The sequence below is a fragment of the Melozone crissalis genome, unplaced genomic scaffold (genome assembly GCF_028551555.1).
Source record: "Melozone crissalis strain CALT ecotype California unplaced genomic scaffold, PUWL_Pcris_2 ptg000013l_1, whole genome shotgun sequence".
Lineage (NCBI taxonomy): Eukaryota > Metazoa > Chordata > Aves > Passeriformes > Passerellidae > Melozone > Melozone crissalis.
The window spans coordinates 51705334-51730845 of NW_026535791.1; the positions used below are offsets into that span (position 1 = coordinate 51705334).

The 25512-nt window shown below is 37.7% G+C and overlaps 1 protein-coding gene across 4 annotated transcripts in view; it reads right to left on the reverse strand.

Moving 5' to 3' along the window:
- Nucleotides 1–3289: 3289 nt before the first annotated feature.
- The window catches only part of MYO16 (myosin XVI), a 361146-nt gene continuing 338923 nt past the window's right edge, over nucleotides 3290–25512 (reverse strand). For 3 of the 4 annotated variants that reach the window (XM_054271509.1, XM_054271511.1, XM_054271507.1), the window contains exon 35: nucleotides 12143–13982. In XM_054271509.1, coding sequence (XP_054127484.1) covers nucleotides 13749–13982 — 234 coding nt within the window. In that variant the 3' untranslated portion in view covers nucleotides 12143–13748. Of the gene's footprint in view, nucleotides 4935–12142; nucleotides 13983–25512 lie in introns of those variants that run through there. The other variant, XM_054271508.1, reaches the window with a different exon arrangement.

Sequence of the window (25512 nt, forward strand, 5' to 3'; positions counted from 1 at the left end):
TTATTTGCTGTTATTCCCATAAATCATTTTGCTGTGTTTTTTTGAACAATTCTTTTCAATATTCAGAACTGCCTGCCCTTGGAAATCTGCTGTTTAGGACTCCCTGAATTATTATCATGTTTAAGGTGAAAGTTGCACCAGAGGGCAACTGCCTAATAAACCTGTCCTTGTCTTCTGCTTGTGGGATTGCCCTTCTTATCATGCTCCTACTTTTGTCAGCCTATGGCTCAAAGCCTGGTAACTTAATCAAGCTTGTGTTTATAAGGCTTATGTAATCTGAGTAGGAAACAGTTAGGGCACCAGTCACATGCTTCCAAAAATGACTGACTGTGGAGCTTGACTGCCAGGACGCAGTCTGTTTGGATGAATGGCTGACAAAAAACTGAGTGATGCACAAGTTTGCATAGATTATCATCAGCCTATGGGAAGCTCATAAACTGGGAAAGAAGTCAGGCAAAGGAAACATTCATGTTACAAACTGGTTAAGCAATCTCTCCAGGCATACACAGCCCATGAAATGCTAGTGTGTCACATTAGGTTGCATGTGGTCAAACCAGTAAAGGTTTAATCCTCAAAGGACAGGTAGTTGCATGCAGCTGCAAAATGACACCTGGTGGCCTTTTGGGAGAGTGGCTGTCATGCTTTCTCAGGACAAGGGCACAGTGGGCAGGCAGGTGCAGCTGCTTTCAGAAGACCTTTGTTTCTGGGGACTGATAAGTTGTGGAGATCTGGACATAGCAAGTTTCAGAGTAAATGCTGGTGACTGTTCATCTGACTGCTCACACCTAGCTACCTGTGAGTGCAGGCAAATGCCATTATAATGACCATGATTTTGTCAGGCTGCATGACACAGTTTCATTTCTTTCTCCCCTTCTCTTTCCACTCCATGCTGGGCATGTAAGGAAGGAGGGAAGGAGTCTGCAGGATTGTGCCCTTCCTGCTGGCCTGTGTGCTATGATATTCCCTTTTCTTGTCCCTTCTATGCTCATGCCTTGCCAGCTGTCTCACACAGAGAATCACAGACTCATCAAGGCTGGGAAAGACCTCCAAGACCACTGAGTCCAGCCTCTGACCAAACACAGCCTTGCCAAATAAGTGCCATGTGCTGATGTTTCTTGCACACTCCCAGGGATGGTGGCTCTACCACCTCCCTGGTCAGCCTGTTGCTAGGTCTGACCACCTTGTGACGGGTGACAGGGGCTATGGAAACAGGAAATGAGAGATGGGATTCAACAAGGGAATGAGGATTTATGAAGTAGCAGCCTTGAGGACCAGCTCCCTTACATATAAGATCCTTCTGTGGGAAATGCTGAGCATCTCCTCAGCAGACCAAGAAACAAAAAGTATTTGTCAGTTTCCAAAGACTCCTTGGAGATACTCAATTTCTTTCTAGACTACAGTTCCCCCATCACTCCCTCATTCTGCTTTCTTGTTCCTCCTTTAGTTGAAATGTCTGATACTAACTAAATCATTAACTGAATCAAGCATTTTAATAGGCTAAGTAATTATAACCCATGGCCATAATAAATGATATGGAGAGGGAAGAGTTTAAATTAAGAGATATTTTCCCACCCCTGTGTTGCATATGACCTTCAATGTATAGGCCATATTTCTCACTCATTCTGCCACCCTGAGGGAACTGCTTCCCTTTATATATATATTAAAAAAATTGTTAATGGTGCATTTGTAATCACATGGCTGCATTCAAACTAATCTCATTCCAGACTTTCCCTGGAGGGTTTAATTATTCTGGTTTGTGTAGAATTACACCCAGTTTTAATTCTGTGTTTCTGACTGCAGCTGCTCGTTCATTTGAGCATCCATTCTCCAAACCTAGTGCACAAAGAAGTGTGATGCAGCAATCAAACAAACATCTTAATGAACAACTGTAAGCTGAACCTGTCAAACAACAGCTATATGTACCTTTCTGCAGAATTGCAGGTCATAATTCTGAGCTATCCCTTCAATGTGGGAAAAAAACCCCATGGTGTCAGTTATTTTCATTATGCATATTAATTAAGCATTTTCTTTTTTGTTGCAGACATTTAAAAAAATTAAAAATTGAAAATCAGTTCCTTCTCTGATATCCTCTAATTAAAGGTCTGGGTCAACAACTGACATCTGCTACCTTTCTATAAATCTAGAGATGATACCTGGAGTCCAGCAGAGCAGTTCAGGATTTATACCAACTTCAATGAGAGCTAATTTGGCCTTCTAAATATATAATTGTTCTTAGCAAAAAAAAAAAAAAAAAAAAATCTATTAATCCCTCAGAGCAGTCAGTGATTGTGGCATTTTAACAGTAACAGCCAGCATGATGGAGTGTTTTCAGTGCTTACTGACAGATGGTCATTGTGTTACAAAACAGCCTCCAATAAATAATGATCATATCCACATGAGAGGTGGAAAATAGTTCTCTATTGTCAATAGAGAACCTTTTTTGCTGCACATAATGAAGCAGAAATGTTTCTTCAATTCCACTTTATTCTGATACTGAAAATCTAAAACTTCAATTTGAATGAAAAGTGATAAGAATTTGAAAGCAGAAACATTTCAAGTTGTTTTCATTTGTTTGCTTACCCAGTTTTTTGCATCTAATAAACTTTTTGGTTAATGTTATTCAATCCTTATTTCATAGTATACATTTCCCTTCAGGTGCCAGTGAAGCTTCTTATAAATACACACTAGTAAGCTCAAAATGAAGATATTGTTTTATATTCACAATATGATGGGTTTAAAACATTCCTCATAACATGATGAGCATGAGTGCACAGTACTCTGTATGGCTGGGAAAGAGGTTTCATTCTAATCACAATGCTTCAGAACATAATGTGTACTAACAATTTATGTCAATCACAGAGCTGTGAATTTACTGCTGTTACTAATGATGTTACAGAAGTTACAACTCTTATATTGTAAAATAATCTGAAGCATCAAGTGTGTTCAATAGGTACCTCAAACATATTTACTGCGTGTCTTGTTGTGCACTAGGAACAGCACAGTAGAAGTGTGGTTATTTCTGACTGGGTAGGAGGTGAGAGTCAAATGAGGGGAACAAGTTGTCTTGTATCAGATTGCTGATGAACAAAAGGAGCATTTTTCACAAGCACCAAGACTGGCTTACTGAACAATGCAGACTTCAATTTTTGAGAATAAATTGTTGATCAGTAGTTATCCTGATTTGCACTGCAAAAAGTGTCAATGATACAACCGAGCTGAAGTAGAATGATGAAACACAACTAGAAAAAATAATGTACAGCTATTTGTTTACATGTTACCTGTTCAGGAGTCCTAAAAGTAGCTCAACTGTTTTTTTGCTTTTGTCTTGAAAAGAGCAGGTAAAGCTAAACATATGGAATGAACATATCTATGAAGCAAGAAGGATTCCTGTCAGCTCTCAGAACCAAGCTTTCCTTCAATAGTAATTTTCAGCCACTTCTTGTACAAACTACAACAAAAACACTGATGACTTCCAAATCTTTATCTGTGTGGGACCTGATCTGATTGTTCACCTCTTCACATTTGCACTTGACTACATGTTTGGAGTTTTAATCTGGATTATTTTTCTGGCTCTTACTTTGTAATCAGGGGAAAAAGTAAAATTTCCAAAACCACAAGCATCTTGCCTACAAAAGTTTTCAGGGCACACTTTGCATAAAGTTCACTACTGTGGAGGTCAATGATCAGATTGAAATCAGAAACTTCTATGTGTCTAAATGACCCCTTCCAAGGGTAAGTTCTCTTGGGTCATAACCCATGGGTTTCATATCCCTCTATGTGTTTACATGTGTTTAAATTAGGAATTGTCTGAACTAGGTTCTGCAATTAGAAACAAGGAGCTGTGCTTTTATTAGAAGCCATAATGAGTTCTCAGAGCTAGCCACTTGACCCCAACAAGGTGTGGGAAAGATTTTCTATGGTGGTTCCCACTTGTTTCTGATAATGATGTAGCCTCTTCAAGACCAACTAATCACAGTAAAGGTGACAGACATTCTCATATCTATTAAGTAATGATTCATAATTCAGAAGAACATTTATGAAAGCAGCAGCATGTCTTTTGTCTTCTATATATAGGGCAACATTCAATGTTTAAACTAAGTGAGCACTTTTGCAACAACTTGTTGGCAGTTTGAAATCCTGTGGGGAAATGAGTTCATGGCTTCATCACCTGCTAGAGAACTATCACAGTTCACCCATAGCCAGCAATCTCATTAACCTTGAAAGCTGAATGATTATAGAGATTTTCCCTATCATATTGGAAAGGCGGTTTCTTAGAATCACACAATGGTTTGGCGGGGAAGATCACCTAATTCCAACTCCCCAGTCATGGGTAGGGATGCCTTACACTAGGCAAGGAGCACAAATACTCTAACCTGGCCTTGAATACTTCCAGGGATGGAGCATCCACAGTATCTCTGGGAAAACTGTTCCAGTATCTCAACAATCCTCACAGTAGACATTTTCCTAATATCTAATTTAAACCTGCCCTCTATCAGTTTAAAGCCATTACCCCTTGTCCTGTCACTATAGCCTTTGTAAAAGTCCTTCTTCAGCTCTCTTGTAGCCCCCTTTAGGTACTGGAGGGTGCTATGAGGTCACCCTTCTCCAGGTTGAACAACCCAACTGTCTCAGCCTGTTCACACAGGAGAGGAGCTCCAGCCATCTGACCATCCTCCTCTGGACTCACTCCAGCAGCTCCGTGTCCTTCCTGTGCTGGGGACCCCGGCGCTGGATGCAGCACTGCAGGTGGAGACACAAGGGCAGAGTAGGGGGAGAGGAGCACTTGCATCCATCTGCTGCCCAGAATAGGATGGGCCTTCTGGGCTTTGAGTGCACATTGCTGGGTCATATTGAGTTTCTTGTCAACCAACATCCCCAAGTCCTTCTCCTCAGGGCTGCTCTCGATCTTATCTTCATGTGCTTTCATGTCAGGGCTGCAACAAAGCAAAATGGATCTTGTAATAGCAGTATCTGGATAAAAAGATGACTCCTGGCTCTTGGCAGTCTCAAGATCTTTTTTCTTAGGTCTTTTCCAGACTAAAGAATTCTATGATTCTAAGATTCTTTGTCATATTTTAAGTTATTCTTTGTAAGTTAAATGTATGAAAAAATGTATGAAAATACCCAGCAACAAGGAGAGAGATAAAATCACTTGCTTCCTAATTTTCAACTGTCATGATTTTATGAAACTACTTTCATGTTCAGTGGTACCTTTGATATGTTCTCTGATTGTAACCAACCAGAGTCAAATCTTGCTTTATCTTCTTACAGAACTCTCACCCACCAATTATTTCCATGTATGAAAAGGAGAGGGAGACATAGGAAGTATTATTTCTCCAAATAAAAGGATTTGGAGCTATCACGGACCGTACAGTGAAAGGAAAACAATTCTAACACGTCAAGACATATACTGGAATAGAATTTGCAGAGTTTTTGTGAAGTTTGAATTGTGAATCCCAGTGTTCCTATACAGGCTCTATTTGTAGTAACACCTAAGGAGAACATGTTAAGTTTACAGACAGAAGACACATGTGCACAGACATTCATGAAGTGAATCTCATGCAATACCACACCTATGACAATACAGTTTGTTCCATGCCAAGTGCTGTGTGCCATAGACAGTTGTCTCAGCACAGTACTCACAGACTGCACCAGACTATGCTCAGTTCCTAGACATGGTCTTCCAAAACTGATTTTTCCTCTCTCTAGAGAGCTTTGAGCCTTGAAGCCCTGTCATGTCTCATATTGTGGGCATGCTTTTCTCCACTGAGGGCTAAATGAGCATCTCTTACATTCCCACACTGTAGGAGAACGTTTGGCAATTTTTCATTATAATTTTAAATTTCGGCCCAGAATTCTTAGGAGCTTATTTGAGTTTGGTGCCATCCTTAGTTTTACAAGTTCTTCAAGTAACAAATATTTGAGCTCTCAGATGACTCTTAAGAGATCTAATGTGGAATCTCTGCTTCCTGCCAGTTTGCCAATGATTACTTTCTTGGAACTTATTTTCAGCCATCTCTTTCTTTACTTTATTGTGAACCAAAGTTGTTGTCTATGAGAGCAGCCTACACTCTAACTAATGAGATATGACTCAAGTAGGTGGACCTCATGTTTGGTCACAAATTAGCTGGACCACCGGTTCAAAGTGTATTACAACAGCATAAAGTCCAGCTGCCAGCCACATAATAGCTTTCCTTCAGGGTTTACACTGAGGAAGATAGTATCTTTATTAATGAGCTGTACAATCAATACATTTGTGCATAATACACAGCCAATTCTGTGAATGCAGCAGGATGAAGAGGAGTCAATGCTTCAGTTAATCTCTGGAGGACAGGGCTGGTGTGTCAGGGGGTGCTGGCAGCCTGAAGGAATGGGCTGGCGGAACATTAACATTGTTCAAAAACAAATTAAAATTATGGATCCCCAGTGGAAACCCCCTGTGTAACAGAACAGATTGGGGGCTGATTGGACATTGAACAGGAAGCAGCTTTACCCATGGGGGCAAGAAGTTTCAATAGCCTGCCTTGGCAGTAAAGGAATCCAACCTAATCACCCTCTCCAAGTCCCTGGAATGAAGTTGTAGTGAGGTGTGGGGAGGTCTCTTCTCACAAGTAACAATCTGCGTTAGGATGAGAGGAAATGGCCTCAAGATGTGCCAGGGAGATTTAGACTGGAGGTATTTAAGACTTGTAGATGTGACATCTAGGGACATGGTTTAGTGATGGACTTGGCAGTGTCTGGTTAACTGTCAGACTCGATGTCAGAGGTCTTTTCCAGCCTAAACAAATCCATGATTCTCCTTTTCTCTCCTGAGTACAGTGTCTCTTTCATGGTCAGAATTTAGAGACAGATGGAGTCAGGAACTCGAAGCCCAGAATAGCCAATATGGAAACCCAGTTTAGTCTGCCTACCTCTCCAGAAACAAGGCACCTAAAAGGCAGGTGTTGCGAAATTTCCTTATAGGAACTGAATCCTCACCAGATCTGGCTTTTTATTCCTCTACAGGGATTACATAAAATATTAGACAAATACATTCCCTTTTTTTTTTTTTTTTTTTTAATTGGAACAACTTATTGGAATGTTTCGCAGGATTTTTGTACATACATAGAATAAGTAAATCATCTGTGGGCCACAAAAATCAGCTGGGGTCAAATCTTGAGCTTAACTGAAGATCTTTGTAAAATCATGGACTTAAACTAGACCCACATCCCCCAGCTACAAATCAACCTCTCTGTTGAGAAAATAAGCCTGCTACAGAGTGTTATATCTTTTCCAGAAAAGCAAGCACACTTATACAACACATTTGATAGGAAGCATCCATCATTGGGCCTTTGATCAACCATATAAAATGTCTTTCCCACCTCAGTGAAGCTGAGGTCTGGGTGTTTGTCTCCCCCAGGAAACAAACTCTTTCCAGGCTGCATGATGTCTGACTTTGGTAACTGCTCATGCCTGGTGAGAACTCAGGAATTACACAGGACAGGAGCTTAAGGCAGAAAGAAGTCTTTGAGAGCTACTTTTGGGACACTGTCTTGATCTTCGATGACATTGAATCTACCATGTTACTTATGATAATTCTAAAGCTCAAGAAGCCCCAGTCTCAGCATGAACATAAGAGATATGTTTCAAATCCACTAATTTCCATATTGTCTCTTTTTTTTTTTTTTACTTTTTACCTCTTCTAACTGCTAAATTAATATTACAGACATGGCAGCTATGTTAGTAAAAGCTAGACGTGAACAAATACTTTCAGTCATCATGTTACTAAAGTAAAAATTTAGATGAGTAGAGAAGTAATTTATATTCAAGATATTTTTAACTGCATTGACTGATTGTGACTACCAAATTAGGCAAGAATTTAGACCAAATCTATATTCAGGCTACTGGTCAGAACCATGAGGAAGGTCATGATATCTGGAAAATTCCAAGGCATTTACCCAAACTTACCCATCTACCGAAGAATGTTTTCCTATCTTAGTCCTGTCAAATCTGGGAGCTCTTTACCTGACTGTCTGATTTGTAAGGCTCTGACAACTCTTTTAGGGAAGGTCTTCACTAAAATCAGATAGAGTTGATTTTCATTCAAACAAACCACATGAAGTTGCCTTCCCAAAAGGATTCATAGTCCCCTAGTTTTCTGACCACCAAGTCATACTATGCTGTAAGACAGGGGAGCTATATCTGCATAAACACTAATTTGATAGCTCTGGTTATTCCATTGCCACAACTCTCTGAGCTAGTGGTATGGCTAAGTTAGCCATACTTGGACAGTGAGAAAGTTGCATTCCAATGCTCATTTTTGAAAATATGGAAGTAATTTATATTAAGCTGTAATTAGAGAGAGTCTGCAACACATTTCTCCCCTTTCTCTGAGAGTATATGACAGATTCAGCACTTTTCTTTCTGTACTCTAATGAGTATCAGGAGACACGTGACTACACATCCAGGTAGACTGAGAAGGGGCTAGAGCCCCAACAAAACACAGTGAGGGCACAAGCATTAGCTAATAACTATCACATGAACATTGCTATGACAGCAACATACCCATGCTTGTCAAATTTTCCCTGTTGGTACTTCAAAAGACATCAGCAATTCTCCTGCACTTCACAACAATTATCCATTAGTGTGTTTTTTTGAGAGAAGAGTGGATTTATAAAAATTTATGTTTGTGAAGAGTTGAAATTATGTGTAAATTCAGACTGGATCCAAGACATAATTTCAGCTAGAAAAGGTGAAAAACATGTTGAAATACTGAAGTATTCTATTTCAGTCTTTTAAAATATTTTTTTCAAAATAGAATCATAAAGGTTATGCTGTAATTTCATTTAACATTTTCTTTTTTATCATAAAAGTCTGATTAAAAATTAGGCTAAACATATATGAGAACTAAACCAAGTTAATTAAGGTTGAAATAAATATGTCTAATTAATTCAAGAGGAGGTTGTTTTGTTTAGTGTAATAAATCAAAAGTCCTCAAAAAGTCAAGTCATGACTTGACTGAACTTTTCTATGACACTTCACAGCAAAATGCATGATTTGACCAGATCCAGCATACATTCATGGGTTGGTGACAAAGCCAAACCACAGTGAGGAGAGCAGACAGTCTTTGCTAATGATCTAATTCTCACAGCCACAGTATAAGCCAGCACTGGGATTTATTTATTTCTTCTTAAAAGTAAAGTCCTGAGTATACAGAGAACAGCAGAACTGGAAGAAAAGCATTTTCTTCTATTTTGTTCAGCTATTGTCAAATAGTTATGCTCAGGTGGTGTTTTCTTTTTAAAAATTATATATTTAAATCACAAAGCCATGAAATGTTTAACACCATTCTGGAAAACTGATTTGTACAGAGTTTAGTTACATTTATTATTTAACAAGTGAATGGCAAAACTTACTTAAAGTTTCTCCGAGCATTTCAGATATTAGCAGGCTTTATAGAGATAAGAATAACAGGATTACTAGGGATGCTAATACTATACAGCAGAATTAAAAGCTACATCTAATATGGCTATTACTATCACTTTAGAACTATCCTACAATCTATTATGCTTTCTTAGCAAGTTAATGAAATTCTTTGTCCCACACACAAAGGATCTGCAATATAATAAAGTTATTAATGAAAGTAATTAAACCTGTTAGAATAAAAAAGGATCACTGGCAAAAAATAAAAAGGTAAATGCAATTCACTTACTCAACAATCATACTATTGTTTTGTAAACAATGCAAATTTTTAAAAGGCTTATCACTTCATGCTGTACACAGATCATTTGAAAAATATCGGTGCATGTATTTCTTTGAACATCTAAATCAGTTTTTAAAAACAAGGTTTTGCTTAAAAACTGCAGCAGGAATGTAACTACAGCAACTAAAAAACCACCAAGTGCTATTTCAGAAGTAACAAGTAAGGTATACAAGTTTTAAAAAATTTCTCCTGCCAATAGACGTTGTTTTCCTTTTATTGTGGCTTAATATGGTTCATAATTTCCTTGGCTTTAAGACCAATGACTTTTTAAAGTGTAAAACGTATCTGATTATTCTTACCTTATGCTGAAGGATAGATTGATTTGTTAGGCATTTCGGTTTTTTCACATATTAAAAATTAAGCAATAAGGCACAATGTGGAGGAGTGATTATCTGATGATAAACCCAGCATCCTGAAATTGCTTTATTGCAAATATAAATATATTTTAGATTTTTCACTGGATATTAAGGGCATTAGCATGCCCAGAGAGTTTAATCTTCCCCTTCAGAATATTAAATTCATAAGGCTTTTTTTATTTCTAAGCTATTTTTAATGCGCAAGACAGGACTTCATATACTCAAGAAATAGTGTAATTGGCTGGTGCACACTCCACTGGGGAGATAAATTTACAAGCACTGTACAGTTCTGCTAAAACTACTTCTCAACCTTTCAAAATGTCAGTAGTATATTTTCCCAGCCCTGTAAACACATTTTGATACACAATATAAACTTTAATGGTAGTTTTAAGACATCTCTGGGGGTATGGTTATTTAAGCAATAAGACACAGTGGGGTGTGAATTATGGTATAATAATTCCCTCCCAACTGCATTGTTAGGCTCAAGGCCAAAGGCCAAGAGACCAATGAACATACTAGGTGTGAATTATGACTTCATAAGTCACACTCTAGAGTGTTTTACTGACATTAGAGAAATATTTAAAACATGTTTTAGAGCAAGTACTTTACTCCTATAGTACTGTATGTTAGTGGAATATCATGAAAAATCTTTCCAAGTAAAAAGTTAGCCATTATGTAACCTGGAATTAAAAAAAAATTTAAAAATTGAAACAAATGAAAAAAAAATCTTCTAACTTTGTCTGCGCACTGTGGTGACATGCTTTAAAGAACAACCCCAGAAAATATACCCAAGTTTGCAAAAAATAGCATGAAGGCCTTCTGCACAGGGGATCATAATCTGCTTTGCTTATTGTCTGTAGAATCAGACTACCAGAATCAGGGATGTACTGGCCTCTCCCATGTAATTGTGTGCTGGAAGTGCTAGAAAATCTACACACCTCTTTTTCCATGCTTGTCCACACCACTGTAATAGGGCACAATGTGGACTTTGAACAAGAAGCAAAAAAGTTCCTTAAGACCTCATTTGAACTCCTGCAGTTGAGTTCCTGAGGCTGCTCACAGTTCTAACACAACTTTTAGCAAGGACTGCAAGTAGGATAATGTATATTTATACTGTTTCCCGTTTTAAACTCCCTTTGACAAATGCCTTTTCTCCCCTCTGGGTACTCCTGCGTTCCAAGTGCAGCAATGACAACGGTGTCATCCGGAGATACACAAGCTCACCTTACAAACAGCTCAGTGACTGGGAGCAAGCTCACTGCAGCTGCAGGGAATTTGGCATCATCTAAACTGGCTCCTCAGTCAGTTTTACAGCTTGTCTTAAACTTCCAGGCTGCTGTGGATTGATTGCTACCAGTGGCTGAGCCAGCTAGGGAGCATTAGGGTTAGCAGTAGGGTAGGGTTTATGGGAGGGCTGCTTGCCAGGCCCATTTGGGGAGTGATAAGCCTCAGGGCATGTCTGCACGTCTCAGTGCACTGAGGTGCTCAGCACTGCGAGGCTGCCTGGGGAGAGGCTCTTGCGGCTGTGAATAGGGATGCTGTCCCATGTAGGGATAACAACCTGCATCCTGGAGGCAAAACAGCTGCAAGGTCAGGTTAATTAGCTATTCTGCATCCAGTTCTGGAGCTGTTGCATTTTGCACTCACACTCTCTGTGTGTCCCTGGTTATCTGAACAAAACCCAGAAACCTCAGTTCTTCAAGGCACAGCCTCATTGTGACATACTTGTGTAGCAGGTGAGAGGGTGAGAGTTGTTTTCTGCATAACCTCTCTCACAGGGGTTACCTGCCCCTCCTGTATAAAGCCATTGTCTGTGGCCATTTAGATCAGTCAAAGGTAAGGTTTGGACTCTAGAGTTCCTCATTCTCCATGAAATAGAAATGGATAATCTCACACAGAGGACTTCTCTGAAGCTAACAGTGGCAACAAGGTAGAATTCCGAGCTAACTTGGTGTCTTCCCTTCCTTGTCCACTCAGAATGTCTGTTTTAATCTCCAGCAAGAGAAGGTGCTTAATTCTGCTACAGCTTGATGATACTCATGGGAACAATTTGAGTTTTGCTGCTTCCTTGTATAAACAATCAAAGAAGCATGTGGTTGCTTTTTACTATTCAGCCTGATTGAAATTTTGTCAAACATGATGGAAAAACCTACACCTCTATGGATTTTTTTCCTTTTCCCACAACTTCCAACAAGAATGAGTGCACCTTTTTAGACCTAGCTTATATTTGAAAATATTTGTTTTATATCCACTTGCAAAACTGGTAGCACTTTTTCCTGCATCTCAATAGGAATGGGACAAGCAGCCAAGAAAAGAGTTCCACACTGGCTCTACATACTCCAAGAACTTAAAATAAGTAGCCCAGAAAAGTACAATTAAATATATATAAATTACACCTTTTAGTGGCAAAACAGTATTTGAAAGACTGCTAGGTAATAACTGACAAGTTCCCAGCAGCATGTTTTCCATAAATTAACATTACTGCTCAGAACTCATCTACACTAACTAGAATGCTGCAATTTCTGAAACCATTTCATTACACGAAATTTGAGGTATAAATGCATCACTGTGCTACCGTAATAAGGACATAATACTTTGATATACCCATCTCTGCAAAGCCTTCTGGCCTGTAACAGTAAATCACAGACCTATTTTCATACCTCATTACCACTATGTATCTTTCCACTGACACCTGACCTTATGCATAATCAGTTATGAATTTCAAACCACACTTATAATCTAAATGAATGCCTCATTATTTTACATAACCCAGAATGGAATAAGATTTGAGATGTAATTTCAAATTCACAGTTCACACATTCAGAAATGCAGGTCCATCAAAAAGAAGTAATGGTCTCTAATTCATGACTGCGAACAGCACCAAATCACTCCTACACATAGGAGCTCTGCAAGAATTTAAGGATTGGATTTTAGAAAGGATATTGCCAGTTCTGAAAAAAATAACACAGTGTTGAAACTGTTTGGTATGTTGTTAAAGATAATCTATAAAAGAAAAATGCAAGTACTGAATTTATTACCTGTATTTTGAAGAAAGAACGACAGCACCAATTGCATGAAGTCATAAAACACCAGAAAAAAACATGTAAATAATCTCCATGGAACACAGACATCTACAAAGAAATATATATATATATATATATATATATGTATACATGTAAGATAATAAACCCATTCATTAGAGAACAAGAAACATATTTTTGTACTGTATAAAACAGCTGTACAGTGTGCACACAGACTTTCCTGATCTCTCCAAAATGTCTGTCAGTCACTTCTCCCCATCATCATTTGCTTAACATATTTTCTTCATTGTCCATGGGAGAACTCCAAGTGACTGTTTTGTACTTTTAAGATAGTGCAGTTTGTCTCCATACATATATGCACATGCATACATATATATACTTGCTGGTGCACACATATATGTATACATGTATATATATGAAAAGAACAAACACACACATGTACACACACGCACACACGACAGATCTAAACAACTCCTCCAGCCTGTGCTATTGAGTTAGTGCTTGTAAAAAATCCCTGCACATTTTGTGAAGGGAAGGAAACTTGCTGATTGTGCAGATTGAAGTCATTAGATGGTTCCATTCCTAACAGTCTGCAAACACACATCTGACTCATATGGTGGTATCCCATATGCCCGAAGAGAGTCTGTTGCAGGAGGTATCTTCTACCTTCTTCAGCAGCGTCGGCTTCTTACAGGGGGGTGGAGGTGGGGCTGAGATTCTCTGCTCAGTATTGTGCAATATTTGCTGCCAGTCTTCTCTCTCTTCACACAGCTTTCTCCTCCAATCTAGAAGCTCTTGTAGAGCCACGCTCTCATTTTCGGAAAGTCTAAGCTGATGAATTACCTGTGAGAAGAAAATAATAATAACAGTAACAATAATAATAAAAGTGGATAAGGAAAACAGATCAAGTAAGCCTATGAATAATTTGAAGCAAACTTGTCCTCCAGAAAGGTGTTAAATTTTTACACTGAAAATAAAGAACATTAGTGCTTTAGAATTACTTTATTGCAATCTCATGGCTGAAAATCACAGAGTCTGAAGTCATAATGTCTGAAGTTGTATGAAGCAACTGCCAAAAATGAAATGAACAGAAAAAACTTCCCTGTTTCATCAAGGGAACAATTCTTTCATGAACACAATTCTTTAAAACACAAAAAGCAGACTGCCTACAGCTGTTGCAGGAGTTGCAAGATTTTTCCTCTAAATGTAAATTCCCAAATAGCCATAACCAAGAAACCATAACCTTTGTTGCATATTTGAATCAGTAAAGCTACTTGTCTGAGGCACGTGCTATCCTCAGCACCAGGGGCCAGTCCCTGTATACATGAACAACTTTAACTGTAGTTTCAGTTGGCCTGAATCTACTTATAAATTCATTCTGAAGTAGTCACAGTTCTGTACTGGATTCTTAATGCACTTAGAAGAAAATGTTCCCTTCCATTTAACTCTTCTATTGCAGTGATTATTTATTTTGTTCAAGTCAGTTTGAAGCCCTCATGGCAGCACAAGTCCATGAAGCAATGAAGTCCATCTCACCATCCTTTCAGACTTACACGACACCTATGCTGTACAGCAGCCCCTAGAGCAAGGATTGAGATCTATTGTCTTGGGAGCATTCTGCAGCAGGAAAGGCTTAACTGGAAAATACGAAACAAGTCCATCATAACATCTAATAGTCCACAAGCCTTATCCTGTTACCTTCTTTCTTATGAGCCCCAGAGGAGCATCTGGAAGAGGCACCTGTGGCATGACTAAAATGTCCACATTTCACCTCATACAATGGGCTCACACTGAGGCTGCATTTCTACTTGTCATAATGAGGGATGGCTGCATGTTGATCATGAAAAAGGAAATGATGTGCAGTGCTCATGAGACACCCCAGACATGATTAGCTCCAATTGCAAGGAAAGCTGAGTGACACAAAGGGCATTTTTGTCACTGATAGACAATGGGGTTCCTGGGGCAGAAGAACTACCTGTGGGCTCTCCCTGTGGCTCCTGCTCTTCCATCATGGAATAGCAAGTGGCTGCATACAGAGTTTTACACTGCTATTTCAAATGTGTCCTGTGCAATTCAGATCTTTCAGATGCACGTGGTGTCATCTGAAGGAATGAGCCCTTACATGGATGTGCCTGAATATGTACAGGGAATTTGCTTAACTTCTGGTTGGTTGATACTTCAAGGAGAAATACATTAACATATAATATACCTGCTAATACCAGGTATAATAAAAACAGTTTAAATTTCTGAAATTTTTTTAAAGAAAAAAGAAAAGAAAATGTTTCAAAGACTTAATTAAAGTGTATCTCAATTGCATATCACTATAAAAACCTCTTTGCTTTTATATTTACACAAAATTCAACAGGACAACTCAGCAACTCAGATAAAAATTAAATGTTTCACGTATATTGCTAGAGGAACATCAGAGACTAAACACACTACCTTTTCTTTATTTCAGCGGTATATAGAAGATTACAAGACAAAAGTTTGTACTTGGAAATAACTTATCAAGAAAGGCCGGGTGTCTTTATCCTAAAGAACAGTTGGGTAGTTTGTGAGTCACCATGGCTTACTCAGTTCTGGCTATTTTCTGTAGTTTTTTGTGGATTTAAACTATGAGCATAATCCATTTTAGAACATACATAGATTGGAATACAGTCTTCCCAATTTGGACACCTTATTTGTCCCAAAATTTTAGACATTTCATGAATCTGCACTAGAGATGCTTCTTAGAGAGGTGCTGGAACACACAAGAACCAAGTTTTGTTAGACTGTGTCATTGCAAGAGTTTTGCATGAAAGAGTTTCAGAGATAATTAATCAAAGGCATGCCTGAACAATGGAGGATAAATATAGTTATAAAAAAATAGATATTTTGAAACTGAGTAATTGGATGTGCTCTGGTGACAAATGTTTGAAAGCATGACTAATGAAGTCTGGAAGAATTTTAAGATTGAGAGATGGACAGAGTATTTGACAAGAGACAGTGCTCGTGCCATTCCAAGGAACACAAAGGCACATGGGTGCAGGTGAGCAGTGAGTACATTTTGCCTGGGCATGGAATTGACAAATGTATCCTGCTTATACCTTATAGGCATTGAAGAAGCTTTATTATACTGGCCCTGCTTATGCAAGCTGTAAATTAATATTAGCTTATAAGTTAGAGCTCATTTTCCAGTGTACAGTGGAAAAAAGTTAGTCCAGTTTACAAATAAGTGTACATATTTTATCTCATTTTCTACAACAAGGATGGAAAAATATATCAAACATTTATTCACAGTGAAACTGATCTGGTAAATAAACTGGAAAACAGCCTGGATGAAAGACATGAGATGAAACTGCAGTCAAAATGAAATGGGTGAAAATGCATGAGAAGTGGCAGAACTCTAAATGAACCAATTAATTTAATTAGATCTATTTGAATAACATGATATCTTTTCTCTTTTCCATTTATGATTAGACCCATGACAAGCTAAATATCTACTATACATATTCATTATAGAAAAGGTTGGCTGAATAATTTTACATGAAGCACAAGGTAAAACAGCAAGCTATGTGTCTTCACTATTATTCCATATCCTGAGCAGGTATTTTGTGAAAGGTGAATGATGCATGTAGGAATCAATCATTTTAAGACTACAGATCTTTTAATGGACACTCAACAAACAACTTCCACCACCTGTTTTAGCAACCGTAGACCAGGATTTTTGTACTGAAAGCCAAAGGTCAGTCAGACATGGTAAACAGCATTTGGGTTAGACCCACAAAACATACATTGGCATTAACAGCTCTGCCATTGGGTGGAAACACCATCCCTGTGTTTAGTATCCAGAGTTCTTTATGAGGAAACAAGAAAAGCTAAAGTGTCTAAGTCACACACAAAAGAAGAACTTTTCTGAGGAGTTACCACAGCTATAAATTGGAAACTGCAATGGATTGAAGGATTTACACCAGATTCATATTTTTCACTGCAAAATATGGCAAGATGGACAAAATAAATTTGTAATGAGCAGGCCAAGGAGGAGTTTTCAGGATTAATTCTTTCCACTTCACAGCCCAAACTCCCAGGCTGTAAAATCAAATTCTCTCTTACTGGCATCAGGGATTTTGGCTGGTGACAGAACACCAATGACTCAGTTCCATCATGAGATGTATGGAAGGAGTTTCATCATTCTCTAGAAGTTAGAGCATATTGGAAAATTAGAAGATATGGATTCAGCTTCTCTGTGTCAGTCCTAGCTGGGATGAAAATAATTTTCCTCTTTGCATTGGGAGCTAGAAGAGAGCTGATAGCACTCCAGGGTTTTGGCTGCTGCTGAGCAGCACTGGCACAGCCTCACTGCTGTCTCCAACATTCCCACCTGACCAGTAGTCTGGGGGTGGGCAACATTTTGGGAGGGGACACAACTAGGCCAGCCTGCCCAAAATGACCAAAGGGATATTCCATACCATATGAGATCTGCACGCCTAAAAGAAAAAGGATGGGCAAGGGGGAACATTAATTATTTACAAAGTTTGTTTTCCAGAACAACCTCCACCTATGCAGAAACCCTGCTTCTCAGGAAGTAGCCAGACATTGCTTGCTGATCAGAAGTAGAGAATAAAAACTTTCCATTTTCTTTCCTTTTTCCTTTGCTGCTTGCACATGCACAACCTTCACTTTTGCTTTAGTAAACTGCCTGTACCTTGACCCATGAATTTTTTCCATTCTGTTTTTTCCCCCTGTCCTGTTGCAGGGGGGCGATAGAGCAGCTTGGTGGGCACTTGGTGTTCAGCCAGGGCCAAGCCACCACAGTTCTTTCAGGTTAAGGAAGAGACCAAGTTCCCACATGGTGCAATACAAGGGGTGGACTCCGAGTGCAGAGCAGAAGGACTCTGACTCCTGTGCTTTGCGCAGTCAGAGTAGTGTGCTAAAGTAAATCCTTCCGAGAGAGTCCTTTGTGGTTCAATGCACAAAAAAACCATTGGAGACAAAGCACTTTGGTCACATGCTGGCAGTCATGAAAGTCTTAGAGCACAATTTTGCCTATACACATTTGAGTATTGCATAGTCATTGGAGAATGAGGCTCTGAACTGCCTGTTGGATTTAGGCTTGTAAATTCTGCCTAGATTTCACTTTTCAGCCTAAAGAAGACATACTGGATTTCAACTTTGTCTTAGAATCAAGATGAGTTGCTATAAGGTAAGTCAATAAATTATTTTAATGACAGTCTATTTCATATGCAAGTTAAAAATTCAGCAAGTTTTTACTTATAGAAAGTAAAAGGTTTCATATTTTAAATAATTTGTGACAAAAAAGTATGCCAGATAAAGTGATTAACTGGCACATTTAAAATTAACTTTGAGTCATTTAGAGATTTTGCTCTAGAATTTCAAGAAATTCATTCTGCATTAAAAGATCAAACACTGTAACTTTATAGAGGATGTTTTGTAACATTCAGAAGCAGAGAACTTACATTCTCTGTTTGTGTGTCAAATGCAACAGTCTTAATCATCAGCCTATGATTAAAGGGCTCATTACACAGTCTGACAACACAGAGATTTATTATTGGTAGATTCTTTTCAGTATTGTACCTCAGTTTGCTCCCTCACTGATGAAATGTAGAGTTTATCTTTCAAAAAATATGTGTATAGTACTCCAGAAAATTTTTCATTTGTGAGTGCATTGTTTTTACTAATATCCACCAGAAATGAAGTATTTAATTACATATGCTAATTACCTATTATTTAAAACATACAAATAATTTTCTGTGTGAAAAATGTAGCAATTCATGTTTTGTTACTAAACTACCAGAACTACCGACTAAAACCAGTTGCTTCCTTAAGTTCTAGTAAGGTTCCTGCTTATAGACATATAAACACAACAGAGAATCACAGAGCAATGTAGGGACCTGCAAAGCATATAAACCTGTGTTCCTGAGACATTTGCATTTTGTGGCTGGTTCATATTTTTTACTTGGAGAAATAATGTCAGCTGTTTTTTCCAATAGATTTATCAATATTGGTGCTTTGAAGTAAATGCTGTCAGTAAATACTCACAGTTAATTATTACATCATTAATTTTTCTGTTCCATTAGTGAAATTGAGTTCCCATCACAAAATCCATGGGAAGACTGAATTCAGGAGAGCAATGATTTTATCTTTTTAAACTTTTATCAGGATCTAAAGTGAATTATGCATTAAATGTATGTTTTTGATGATAAAATTATCATAACAATTTTAGAAACTGCCTTGACAAAACCCCTGTTTACAATCTCTTTCAGTTTTTAGCCTGCCTAAATATGAAAACCAAATAAATTTCAGCCATGAGGTGAAGCACAGTCCTCAAAAGCAGTTCACAGACCCCACTAGATCTTCTGTGGACCCCCAGTTTTAAAGACAATAATGATAAGGACCTATTGTTTCAAAATTAAACACCATTTCATTCAGTAATTCAGAAAATAATTCTTAGTGCATGCAATTATTAGCAAGAGCAACATATTTTGATTCAACTTGTATGCAACTCTCACGTAAATACTTCTAACTCATTTTAATGTCTTTATTTATTTTTTAAATCTGACAAGCTCCTACACTGACTCTTTCCAAACATGCATGTCACAACTTTATTTCCAAACTACAGAACAGGCACACTGCAACCTCTCAAAAAATCCCAACCCTTCAGGTACCAACAGATATATTTGGAGTTTTCTTTTATGTTAAGAAAAGAGCAGAAAACAGGAAAGGATTGCTTTTCCACCGACTACTGAATCAAGAAAAATTAAAAATTTGATAGTCTACATGTTTTTTACCAATAAAATACTCATTTAAATATATAAGGGGAAAGCGCACAGTAAGCCAAGGGTGTGTTAAGAAGCCTAGGTAAGAGTTCAACATAAATCAAATCAATATGTAAATTTGTTTTTGATTGGAAACCCTACATTGATCATGAATGACCCCAGCACAGAGCAGAGAGCAGCTATGATAAATGAGCTTACATGCTTCAATGTTCCAATTAAAATCCTCAAATAGAAACATAACACTGGGATCCAAACTGATTCATGTGATTGTCATGTGAGTGCTGGGATAGGCACAGACCCACTGAATGTAGTACCTTAATATGTGATATACAAAAATAAAGTGATTTTAGTTAATTATTCTTTTTAACTGCTGATAGTTTTTCTTTGCGTTGAAGCAACTTTACAATGTCCAAAAAACAAATGGATGAATGGATTTCAAATAGGTTCATTGGAAAGGAAAAAATGGCAAAGAAGACAGGTACTCTGTCTGATGCAAATCTAGAATTTCTCTGGAGAAGGTATGCCAGCAAAACATTAGTGTAACTGAAAATGCAATGCATTTGCTTTTTTCTAAACAGGAAAATACTTTTTTCTCTCTCAGTTAAAATTTCTAATTAAATAAAAAGAATGAACTTCTTTTAGAAGAAATGTTGCTATATAGATGACATACCAAAGGAAGTAATAACTTGGCTGACCTATAAAAAATTTGGGATAATCTTAAAAGTAACTTTGTACTTAAAATGAAATTTAGAAGGAACAACATTTACTAACAAAAATGCATTGTCACATGATTCAGGCAGAAATGTCTTCTCTTCTGAAGAAATTTATGGCTATCTCTTGTATAGTTTTCTCAAGGGAAAGATTCAATTTTCTTCCGAACATCAGCTGTGGAATGATGCTGGAAACGGGATGGTCTTGTGTCAGAGATCATGCAGACACAGGTGACTTTATCTTTGATTGCCCAGTCCAGCCTCTGCTATCACATGGCACTTGGAAAGCTCTCAAACCTCATCCTAAAAAATTAAATCCACTATTTGCCTTAGTTTCACTTTCTGATGGGATTTTCCAGAAGAATTAATGAAAGAAAAATGTACTAAGGATAATTATCTACTAAATGAACTCTGCTTCCTCACAGACCACTGAAAACTGAGAGATCACTCTTGCAAAAGGGACATCTCGTATCTCTCACTTTACCCTGGGTGGCAGAGGCTTCTTGTTTTTATTAGAAAGAGAATCTTGGGCTGCACACACCTATGCTGTGCCTCAGGCAGGATATTTTACATTCCTCATCTAACTGCAATTCTATTTCGGGTGGAAGTTGTTTGATTTTCTGCCATACTGTTGTGGTTTCCCGTAGGGATTTTTTGTTTGTTTTGGGTTTTGTTTGTTTTTGTTGTTTTATTTGTTAGTTTATTTGGTTTTTGTTTTATTTGAGGAGGAGGGAGGTGATTGTTTGCTTTGGGCTGATTTTTTAAATTAATAGTATTTTTTGAAATAATAGATTTTAGTTACAAAACAGGACCTGTCTTCCATAATTTTGTACCTTTTAGTGAAGTAGTTATATCAATATTATTAAAATGTATCAATAGTTGTATCACAGTATTTCCAATAAATTTTGTTAGTCATCTTCCTTACAGACTGGAAGTATCTCAGCAATCAAACAAAGACAACATATCTTTGTGAAAAAAAAATCAGCACACAAATCTTGAGTACAACTGTAATTTGCAATCTGGTAGAAAATATTAGTACAAGGTAGGCAATGTTCAATAATATATGACAGTAACATCAGGCACACTGATTACCATAGCTGGGAGTAGAGTTGGAAAAGTCTATACATTCAAAACAGGAGTGTACTTTCTTTATTTGGATCTTGTGGCTTTCAATTTCTCTTTTTTTTTTTGGCTGAGTGTTTTTCAACTCTAGATTTCTGATGTCAACAAAAAGGTGATACCTTCCCAGAGTGACTAAAGCATCAACCATCAATAAATATTGAATTTGTTTTTTTTTTTCCTTTAAGGTAATATTTATCTCCAGATAAACAAATTATGCAATGCTCTCTAAAACCTTCAAGACATCCTCCCAATTTGCCTCTGATGCTTGAGAAAAAGAATATGTTCAGACAGAAACTGTCTTTCTCAAGATGAGTTCTGAAAACAAATCATTTATCACAGAGGTTTTTTGGAACAGCTCACCTAATAATGCTAATACTGCTTTGCACCTAATCTAACAAAAAATATCTGACAAACTAAGTCATGTTGCTACTTAATTAATCTCTGCCTTTTCATGACATTAATGGAGATATTTTATTTGCCTATATACAGACTATGTTTGCCACAAAGCTTTCAAAGCAATTACAAAAACAATCAACTTATATTTGCTGTAGTTGGTTATCATCCTTTGTTGTATAAAAACACTGCACTTATGGTCAAACAATGTTAGAAGAAAACATCATTTAATTTACAGTCTGTTAGCAATCCAAATCTCTGCTATCTGCATGCAGCAGCGTGTGCCAGCAGGAGAATAAAGGGCAGAGGAACCAGTTTATTCCCTCTCACACCCAGCACTCCTAAGTGCAAAGTGCAGTCACTGTCCACAGTGGGATGGTGGACCCCACTGCCCTTGAGCTCAAACTGGAAGCGGCCTTTTAGCGGGAGCCACTGGCCAAGAGGGATAATTGCACCCTCTAGCCAAACACCAGAGCTCAGGGAGGCCATGGGGATGCTCAGGAGGCTTTGTTCCCTTCTGTTCTACAATCTCATTTACCAGGGCAAATGCAGTGAGGATGAAGCCCTGGAAACAGAAAAAGGGCCTGCAGTGTGTAGGGAACTGGCTGTGACATGCACTGGTTCAAAGAGCAGGATCTGTGCTCTCACCTGTGGAGGTCACAGCAGTCAGATCTGGGATATAGCTGCTCAGCAGCTATATATCAGCCCTCCCAGAGCCCTTCAACACAAACACGAGATAGCGTATTTACTGATGAATTTACTCTATGCCTTACCTCACAGCATTTAATCTATAAGGCGCATACTTTTGGTTGTAAGTCTTCTAAAAATAAAGCCACAATGTGTTATAGGCCCTGATTTTCATTACTGAGTGTGACATTACAAAGAATATTCTTTGTGCTACTGTCGAAGCAATGAACAAAACACAGTGCAGGGGGATATACTGATATGAATCAGTATATATATCAGTATATATCAATGATAAGCAAGTTCTATGTCTTCTCTTGGATGCCACATGTTTACAAAGATGTTAGTGGTTTTCTACTTCACCAGACCTGTTTGATTGCCTTTTTGCTTCAAAGATGATCAAAGATTACTTCCAGCTAATGGGCAAACATGATGGACAGTAACAATGAAAGTCAGAGCTCAGTGTTTAGAGCTGTGACAAAAGGTGGGGGATAGCAACACATTTCAACACATTCTTGACTATTCATTTTTTAAACTTTTGAACAGCCAACAAAAGAAGCGATTGGCAACAAATATTAAAACAAGTAGGAACAAAGAAGACCTTTGAAATCATAATGAATATGCAGCTCTTTCTAAGGGAAGAGACTGCTGAAAGCAATGAGATTTCATGAAATAAGAGCTATGGCTTAAGCTGTAATGAAACAATAAATACATACTTCACGAATATGAAAAGACACTTCCAATTTAACATTGCCAGATGTTGGCTCCTATATTACTGCAATCTGCCAATCTGCACCATGGGGTTTAAACAAAATAGAAGAGATAAGACTGTGTATTTTCTAATATAACCATATGTGAAAAAGTAACCATAATTTTTTATCTCACCTCTTTGAACACAAGGCAGATAAAACACATTTCAGAAGTGGGTAACCAAAATCCTACACCAGGGTATGTCATATGTCTGATATTACTTAACCTACCAGAATGGAAAGCTGCTTGTTTATTTGTGTTCTTGTTCTTTCTATAGGATTGAATGCATGTAATCATCCGATTACAAATAAGCAAATATGCAGCCATTCAAAGCTAAACTGGACAGAGGCTTTGCGTCTATCAACAGAAATTTTTACTTTCTTCTGGGACAACTGAATCATCAGGAGACTATGGTTAAGACCTAACTTGCACAGAATGCAACTCCTATAAATGTAGGCAATCATTATAATTATTTTTATTTTATCATACATAAAAGATCACATTGATATGTGTATGGATATGAATATCAAATCCGGAATATCACATAGGCTTTCGACTTTTTTTGTCCTTAGTCCCTCTTTTTTTACTGTACTACTCTCTGCTCAGTTCTTGGTTCTTTCCCTCCTGTTCTTATCTTCCTTTTAGGCTTTTTTTTTCATCACTTCAGGTTGATTCCTTCTCTCTAGCTCTTCTATTTTTTGTCTTTCCAAATCCCTTGTTCCATTTTATTATTTACCTTCTCTCTCAGTTATTTTTATTCTTTTCCAGACTTCTTAGAACCATCCATTATCTGTGCCTGGTTCACTCCCTGCTCCTGCTCCCCACGCATGTTTATTATCACTCTAATCTTGAATGTGTCCCTCACCTCCCATCTGTTCATTATCTTCAGGTTGTCTATCTCATCCTGTTACAGACAGACCATATTGCTTCTTGCTGCCCACATAAGAAAAAAAGGAATCTTTTACCTGGCTGGCTTTTCTTGATTCCACTATATCTTTCTCACAACACTTCCCTCTTCATAGTGAATGGTAATAACTTTAAAGTATCATTAAAAAAAAAAAAAAAAACAAACCCAAACCCAATCCACCAAAAAACCTCACAGTCCTGAATCTGTGAAAAGACATGGCCACTTAGCTTTTGTGAGAGGAAAAAAATATAGAGGTTTGCTTTTATTGACTCCATTTCATCTTGCTGCCATTGCTAACATTACAAAGAATTTATATATTTCAATGGTCTTTATGCCCTTTTAAACATAGATACTCATAGCAGCTGTTGAGAGCAGAGGAATCACTAAAAACAGTCTGGAGAGAGCCTATTGGATTGGTTAAGGAACTGAAAAATACTTTGTGTAAAAGAAAAAGAGCACAGGATCAATATTTTAGCTTTTTTATTTTAGAGGAGGTTTTGGGTTTTAGATCCTTCAAGCAATTTCAACATTAGTGGAATAGCCAACATGCTTTGGGATCACTTCCTAGAGTGTGACTGAATAGAAATGACTCTTAGTAATATCAGAATTTCCCACCTAAGCAAGTTTATGGCAAAAATGACCAGAAGAAGCATCTCTTTCATTTTGGTGAGGTTTTTTACCTCTGGAAGGAAATCATGGCATATGAATTTGAGATTACAGATCCAGGCACACTTGGAACTGCCAGACTGTTCAGACAAATCACTGAAGCAATTTGAAATAATAATTATTTAAATAATTTTACATCTGTAATTTAAAATCAAGCTTGCAAAAGGAATATTCCTAGTTTTCTGCTGTTTGGGGAGCAAGAAGCTACCATAACACTTTCTGTTCAAGTTGAGTTAGAGGCATCGCTGCTAAGAGTAAAGTTTTCTTGTAAGGGTAGGTTAGGATATTGCTTCTTGCAGAACCATTCTACTAAAGATTTTTGGTTTTCAATTTTGAATATTTCCTTCAATAGCATATTTTAGTTT